The sequence below is a fragment of the Nomascus leucogenys genome, chromosome 15 (assembly GCF_006542625.1).
Source record: "Nomascus leucogenys isolate Asia chromosome 15, Asia_NLE_v1, whole genome shotgun sequence".
Classification (NCBI taxonomy): Eukaryota; Metazoa; Chordata; class Mammalia; order Primates; family Hylobatidae; genus Nomascus; species Nomascus leucogenys.
Genome location: NC_044395.1, coordinates 65934425 through 65943177, shown reverse-complemented (window position 1 = coordinate 65943177; position 8753 = coordinate 65934425). Strand labels below are relative to the sequence as shown.

Here is an 8753-nt window from a genome sequence, read left to right as displayed (position 1 = left end):
ATTCATTGCTTTGCCTCCATGTAGGTGGTTAGCTATGTAACATTCCACAGATGCTGTTCCTAAATTCAGAAAAAATATAATAAAGGATCCATCTTAAATCCTTCTCTATAAAGAGGTAAATAAACTAAATTAATTAATTAAATGAATTGAATTCATGGCATTTTCAATCACAGAAATATCATTTTGTCATTCTATGGAGATTGTATTGGTAGTCATTGCTTTGACAAATCATATGATGATAAATGATTTTTCTCCAAAGGAGGATCTAACTCCAGATTTGCCTTTATCTGAGACGACTAATAATCTTGAAAATCTGACTTCATAATCCTCTTTATAAAATAAAATACTCTTTATCTTGAGTACGCTTACTAATTAGAGGCTAGATAAGTCCTTTGTTATCTTTTCCTAAAACCTTCAGGCACAGATTCCAACTCATGTCTACTTACACCCATGAATTTTAGCAATAGAAATTAAGATTTGACTAGCGAGAGGCCGACTGGGTGGTGGCGAATGCAGAAATGATATCAGGCCCATACTGTGGGCCTGCCTTGAGACCAAGCCCAGGACAGCCATCCTCTTTTGTGCATTCTAGAGATGACGAGAAACAACGCATGTGCAAACTGGTGATATTTTTGTCCTTGGATTAGATGAAGAAACACTACTTTGGAAAATATCAAAGCAGTTAATAACTTAAAAACATAGATGTTGTTTCTCTCCCACGAATCATAGGATATAGCAATCTGTTCTAAGCTCTTCTAGTACAAATGAGGAATAAGGCCAGTTTCTAAATTTAAGAAATTAGCACGGTCTCATACGTAATATTTTAATCTGTCTGTGAACATTGTTTATTACCTTGAAAATAAAAGGTTATTTTGACGGTTAAGTGTGCAAAGTAGGCACTCAATATTTATTATTCAAAGAAGTAATTAACAAAAGATGAAGGAATAATTTATATATATGGACACATGACATGCACACTAGCAACAGTGGCTATTGTCAATACTACTAGTAATTTCAGAGAAATTAAATTGTTGATTGAAAGGAAATGAAGTCTTAAGTGCTTGAAAAACTGACAAATTTTACTTAAACACTCCATAACACAACTGTGCCAGATTTCCTGCAGCCTAACAATCCTTACTAATCTTTGTCGAGGTTATTAACAATTGTTTTAATTAGCATTTCTTTGGCTGACTATGAGACTGAAAATTCTTCCTGTATTAACAACTAGTCCCTTGGAGAATTCCATTTTTAATTAAAAAATTTTTGCCAAATTTTTTGTCTTTTTTTTTTTTTGAGATGGAGTTTCACTCTTGTTGCCCAGGCTGGAATGCAATGGCATGATCTCGGCCCAGTGCAACCTCCGCCTCCCGGGTTCAAGCAATTCTCCTGCCTCAGCCTCCCGAGTAGCTGTGATTACAGGCATGCACCACCACGCCCAGCTAATTTTGTATTTCTAGTAGAGACGGGGTTTCTCTGTGTTGGTCAGGCTGGTCTCGAACTCATGACCTCAGGTGATCCGCCCACCTCAGCCTCCCAAAGTGCTGGGATTACAGGTGTGAGCCATCATGCCCAGCCAATTTTTTGTCATTTTTTAAAAGTCGTATAGTAAACACATTATTCAATTGAATGTTATATATGCTTCAAATATTTCTCCAAATTTATAATTACCCTTTTAAATCTGTGGAAGTTGTTTTTTGCTATAAAACAATTATTTGAATTTTAGCAAATCAAATACATCAATGTTTACCTTTATAGTTTATATCCTTGGTTTTATATTTAGAAATTTTTCTTCTACTACAGGATTATATAAATATTTACCTGCATTTTATTCTAAACTGTATGTGGCTTTTTGATATTTACATATTTAACCATCAGAAAATAATTTCAGTATGTATTGTGGTGTTATGCTTTATTTTAGTTTTTTTTTTTTTTTTTCCAAATGGATGATCAGCTTACCTAACTCCTTTTATTCTATAGCTCACTTTATATCTACCGGTTTAAAAGTCTACCTTTATACATAACTAAATGTTCACTTGTGCCTCTTCCTGTACTTCTAATTCTGTCTCAGAGACAAACACTGCTCTACTTTCTTTTTTTGAAATAATTGTCTTTTCCAGTCGTTTCATTAAAATTGATCGTACAATATGTAATATTCTGCATCTGGCTTCTTTCACTCAGCATATTTGAGGTGCATCCATGTTGTAGCACTTATTAGAAATTTTTTCCTTTTTGCTGAATAGCTTTTTAGCTTATGGATATTTCACAATTTCTTCACCAGTTAATCAACTGATGGATATTTGGATTGTTTCAATTTTGGGCTATTGGGACTAATGTTGTTATGAACATTTGTATACATGTATTGTGTGTACATATGCTTTCATTTCTCTTTGGTAGAGTCCAAGAAGTAGAATTTCTGGATCATATGGTAAGTTTATGTTTCAACTTTTAAGAAACTGTCAATCTGTTCAAAGTGGCTGTATCATTTTACATGTCCGCAAGCAATGTATTATGTGTCCAATTTCTCCACATGCTTATCAACACTTGGTATTTTTTTTCCTTCCTTCCTTCCTTCCTTTCCCTTTTTTCTTTTTTCTTTCTCTTTTTTTCTGTTTCTAATTTATAGCCATTTTAGTGGGTGGATAATGGTATTTTATAGCAGTTTAAATTTTTATATCTTAATTTTAATTTTATTTTCCTAATTCTCATCTTTCGTGGGCTTGTTAGTCATTTTTATATATGTTTTGGTGATATGTGTATTCAAATATTTTGCTCATTTTTAATTGGATTGTTTGTCTCTTTATTGAGTTCTTTACATTTTTTGTATATGAGGTTTTTTATGCAAATATTTTCTCCCAGTCTGTTTTCTCTATTCTTATTTTCTTAATGGTGACTTTTAAATTGTACTTTTTTTGTTTGAAGTCTGATATTGATCTTTTTTTAATGGCTTACACTTTTAATATGGTATCTAATAATGTTTTGCCTAACCCAAGATCATAAAATCTTCCCCGATGTTTTTTTCTAGAAGCCTCTGATTTTTAGCTCTTACATTTAGGTCTGTAATCCATTTTGAGCTAGTTTTTTTAGGACAGTGCTTGCTAAGAATCCAAGTTATTTATTTTTTTTCATAGTGATATTTAATTGTTCTAGCACCATTTATTGGAAAGTATATCCTTTCTCTCATTTAATTGTCTTGACACCTTTGTTACAAACCAATTGGCTATAATGTAAGCATTTAAATCTGGACTCTTCAATTTGTTCTATTAATCTGTATGACTGCCCTCATGCTATGTGTCTTAATTGCATTGGTTTAATGTTAAGTTTTCAATCCTGGTAGTATAAGTACTCCAGGTTGTTTCTTCTATTTCAAAATTGTAAGTCTTTTGCATTTCCGTATAAATTGTAGAATGAGTGTCAGTTTTTACAGAAAAAAAGACTTGTTGATATTACATTAAATTTATAGATCCATTAAAGGAAAACAGCCATGTCGATGCTATTGAGTCTTCTAATCCATTTACATGTGATATCTCTCCACTTATTTAGATCTTTTAAAATATCTCTCAGCAAAGCTTTGTAGTCGTCAGTGTCTTTTTTTTTTTGTAATTTTTTTTAACATTATACTTGCAGCGAGGATTATTGTCAAACTCTACTCACTAGGCCAAAGACTTTGTCATGTTACTGAAAAATTTGCCCCCCACATAGCATACTAACTACACTTGCAGGTTTATCAGCCAGTTAGAGCACCAACTCCAAGCTCCAACAATGTGCAATCTCCATCTGTTTTCACATATTTTATTCTTTCGGCATCATGAATGGCATGTTTTATAAAGGAATTTTTTAATATTTTAATTTTTTTGTAAAACCGGCTTAATTTCCATTTCTTTATAGGAAATCCATATTTTCTGCCTGAAAGCTTGTAATTTAAAAAAAAAACTTATTTAAATCAAATATTTTATGCCTGTTCTTATCTTCCTGATTTTACCTTGAATACAATGAGCCCTTTCATCCTAAATACACTGGAGTCTTTCCTTTGGAACAGTCATTTTTATTGTATTTATTTTTGTTTACTGTACCTAAGACTATAGTTATTTGTATGTTGGTTTTTCATTTTGTGCCCTTCCCAAATATAATTTTCTCATTATTTTATTTTCACTGTATTTTTCTATGCATTATGAGACAATTTTTCAAATGCATTCTCCAAATTGAACTAAGTTAATTACTGTCCCTTGACTCTGTTTTTGATTATGTTAATGTGCACTTTAATTGTATTTTTTAGTATTTTATTATTTTGACATTTTTCCAATGTGTTCTTTGTTTTTCCATAATGCTATATGATGCTATTACCTACATTACCTTAAGGATGTTTTCTTGCTAGTCCTGCAGAAGTTTTTACATTTGAGATACTGATAATCGAGTCATTGTGATGTGATAGGTAACATGCTACATGTTTTACAGACATTATTACATTTCTTCATATATGCTCATGCTCTGGATTTTCCAGATGTTGTTCCTTTATCAATGAAATATTTTAAAGATTCATGCTAGTATTTTTTTTCTTTATATACTCTCTAGTGCAAAACAAGATCTCTTCAGTTTTTTTTTTTTTTCTTAAAATCTATGTATGGGGCTTGCTCATGGTTGCTGTCCCAATAAGCATTATTATGTGGAATGCAGTTTCTGGTATAATTCCCAGTTTCTAGCAGCCTACAGATAACACTCAACCAACACTGTATATTTCTTTGTAGGCTTAAAATCACAGGGGAAATCGTAAACCTAAATTCCCAAAATGTGCTGTTTTATTTCACTCTCTTTTGTACATGGGCTAATACTAATTTCAAAATTCAATGTATCTCTACCAGTGCCACCCCTATACCATTATTTTTGGCTATTTTTCTTGAAATGAGATGTCTGATACAAGACTAAAGTCCTTGTTACTTTATAGTTAAGCATCCTATAAAAATAAATGCCTCATTCCCAACTTTTTATGTTGGTACAGACTCCACATTCCTTAGTATAGACTATGGAGATGTATTAAATGCGGGCTGATATTTTGACTTTATATCTATCCACATCTATCTCCATTTTCCTCAGTTTGGAGAAGTTAATAATTCCCAAATTTTCTGGATTTAGAATATCCATCAGTTTTAGTATCAGTGCTGCTTGTGTTTGTTTCTTTTTTTCTTCATTTGTGATGAAAATTTAATAAAAAGTTGGGAGAGACTCAGTGCCGATTAAAATCACTTTAAAATGCAAGTCTACTTTATATCTTAGAAAAAACTGATAGTGACATTGTGTGTGAACTAGAAAGAGTCCAATAAAAACAGAAATTAGTGATCAACCGATGAAAGGTGAAAGTATTTGCAGATTTCTGAATTAGGCAATTTCATATATGAAGCTACCATAGATTTATAAATCTATAGCTCTATAGAGCTACCATAGAGCTATTAATCAAAGTGGTGAAAATAGGATATACAAGTTTTGGTTCTGTGAAGACTGAATTTAGATGCAATCATATTGTGTTTGAGCTTGCTTTGAGATATTTAATGTGGAAGAGTCAACGAGTTAGACATGTGGCTCTAATATTCAAGAGATTAGTCTGAGAAGAAGATAAAGCTTTAAAGTAGAAAAATGAATATATAAAATCCATTGTCCACGGAATGCCTATGTTGAAAGTATACAGAAATAGACAACATATTTGGAGACATAGCCAAACTAATTTCCATCTACAGCTATAAGTAAGTACTAGTCAATTAGATGATAAAACTTGGGTAAAAATGGGCATACTTAATGAGAATAAACTTGGATGGTTTGTAAAAATAGTAGAAATCATAAAAACTTAAAATTATATTTTGAGTAATACGTTCATTCTATAATAAATATGTCATTTCCACAATGGATTAATTTGATTTATAGCATCCAATATTATCTTAAGTATTTACTATTTGCAAAAAAATAAGTTTCAGTAATCTAATTACATTTCATATAATACATGGACAATCCTGAAATAAAATTGTTTCAAGTCTGAACCATACAAATTTTAAATAATCAGAAATCTTCAAATATAGGTATCTGTCCCATATTTGCTCTATTTATTAAGAAATAAATATTATTAACTGAAGAAGTATATGATAATTATCATCATTATTATTATTAGACAGTGTAGTATAGTTGTTAATAGCCCAGGCTCTAGCATCTTTTTGTTTCTCTGATTGATTTCCAATATCATATCTTTCAGTTTTTATGAACTTTGGCAATTTATCCAAACTTTCAAACTTCAGTTCATGCATCTGTAAAAAAAAAAAAAAAAAAAAAAAAAAAAAAAAAAAAAAAAAATCTCCCTTTTAGGTTTGTCATAAGACTCAAATGAAATAGTCTATGTAAAATAATTAGAGCAAAGTATGGAAATGGTCTTATCATTAACACAATATTATATACCTGAGTAATCCTATAAGAGAACAAAGATCAGATTAAAGACCAGGGCATACATGTTACAAAAGAAGCTTACTATTTGCCTCACTGATTTTTATCACAACAGAAGCAGGTTTTACAATCATAAACAGGGCAGTATTTTAATGTTACAAACTAAGAAGAATATCAAGCTTCAGGTTCAAAGGAACTGAAACATCTCTCCCCTGTTAAACATATATAATGAGGCAAGATGAATGGGCATTACCTGGGGTGAATTCTTAGGTAAATGTAGTTACTGAAAAGAGATGTTTTCCTGCTTACTAAATGGAGTAAATGAAATTTGGTATCTAAGTTAATAATTCTAAACTTCCAAATCACAATTAGTCAATTATTTTTCTATACCAAGGCCTAATCACAGTTAAATAGAATATTTCAGGAAGAGCAAATAAAGGAAAATCAAGTGACAAATGCGTACTGAATATCTACTATGAGCAAGCAACTCCACTAAACAAGGATTAGCCCAAAATACCCCTTATTCTCATAATCCAGTTGAAGGATGAAAAATTTAATCAAAATGATAAAAGTACAAGAGAGTAAGTAGTAAACATCAAATAAATGTATTTAAATAAATGGAAGTTAAATTGAAATTAATTAAATATCTTAGTTCAGGGATTAATCTCCCAGACAAAATATTGAATGAAAGAAGCTAAACACAAACAGTATATAATACATGATTCTATTTATATAAAAATCAAGTATAGGAAGAGATAATTATGGTAATAAAAGTCAGAATAATGGTTACTATTCGAGAGGACACTGATGAGGATCTGGCATTAAGACGCCTTCTGGGATGCTGGCAATGTTCAATTAGTTGATCTTGGGCATGGTTACACAGGTACAGACGGATGTCAAACTTCCTTGAGCTGTACTCTAAAGTTTTATGCATTTTACTCAATGTATATTAAACTTCAACTAAAATAATTTAAAAATTCTAAATTTAGGAAGTCAAGATCCTACAAGAGAATTCTGCTCCCAAAAGCCATACTGCCAATCTTCCATAATTCCACTTCCCCTACTTTCCTCTTGACGGGGATCCCTGGACTTGAATGGGCCAATGTCTGGGTCTCCATCCCCATCTGCTGCCTCTATTTAACTGCCCTTTCTGGGAATATCCTGATCCTTTTTTGTCATCTTCACTGAGCCAACCCTCCATGAGCCCATGTACTATTTCCTCTCCATGTTGTCCACCACTGACATTGGCTTATGTATCTCTATACTGGTGACAGTGCTGGAAATATTCTGGCTCAATGCTTGGGAGATCAGCTTTAACACTTGTTTATCACAGATGTTCTTCATTCACCTTTTCACTTTCATGGAATCTTCAGTGCTCCTGGCTATGGCCTTTGATCATTTTGTGGCCATTTCTAACCCTTTAAGATATGCTACCATTCTAACTCATGCAAGAATTGCACAGATTGGTTTGGCAGTCATAACCAGGGGGACTGTCATTTTGACACCACTAATCCTACTTCTTAAGCGACTGTCATTCTGCCGCAGCCACGTGCTCTGCCACTCCTACTGTTTCCACCCTGATATGATGAAACTCTCATATTCAGACACAAAGGTCAGCAGTGCACTAGGATTAACTGCAATCATCTCTACTGCCGGAGTGGACTCCATCTTTATCTTGCTCTCCTATCTGCTGATCATTTGCTCAGTTCTCAGCATTGCATCCCCAGAGGAGAGGAAGAAGGCCTTCAGCACCTGCATTTCTCATATCACTGCTGTTGGCATATTCTACATCCCTTTGATCAGCCTGTCCTTTGTTCACAGATTTGGAAAACATGCCCCACTCCGTGTGCCCACCCTCATTGCTAACGTATACTTGCTCATCCCCTCTGTGATGAATCCCATCATCTACAGTGTGAAAACAAAGCAGATTCAGAAAGCTGTGCTCAAATTTGTATGTTCCAAGGGAATTCATATTTAACATGTACTACTCCTATAAAGGCTTATTTCAAAGTCTAGAAAATTTACCACAAATTGGAGTTATAAACCCATGCATCCAATTTTAGAGTTGAGTGAAACTAAACTCCATCCAATTCAAATGTCTCCACAATGTGATTATCATTACTAAGCAATCTCTTTTCTACCATCAAAATACTAGTTGAGATTCTCACGATGTTAGTGACCTTGTTCCAATAGATGACTAACTGAATTAATGTTTCTATGCTGTTTCTGCTCAACAATCACATGATTCACTTTGAATTAAGATTCCAAATATCCAGCCCTAAGAACATTTTTAAAAGGAACAAATAAATATATATTTTATTTTTATTTCACATGCA

At 32.6% G+C, this 8753-nt stretch overlaps 1 protein-coding gene and 1 non-coding gene across 2 annotated transcripts; one reads left to right on the top strand and one right to left on the bottom strand.

Annotated features, from left to right (window-relative positions):
• Positions 1-3616: 3616 nt before the first annotated feature.
• LOC115830533 lies at positions 3617-3768 on the bottom strand. The gene has a single exon (XR_004026083.1). It is a non-coding gene; the product is annotated as a small nucleolar RNA SNORA62/SNORA6 family (small nucleolar RNA).
• A 2003-nt stretch (positions 3769-5771) lies between these two features.
• On the top strand, positions 5772-8395 carry LOC100603348 (olfactory receptor 51F1-like). Its single transcript, XM_012502311.2, is given in 3 exon segments — positions 5772-5803; positions 7407-7587; positions 7589-8395. Coding segments are annotated over 3 exon segments (1020 nt in total).
• Positions 8396-8753: the final 358 nt, after the last annotated feature.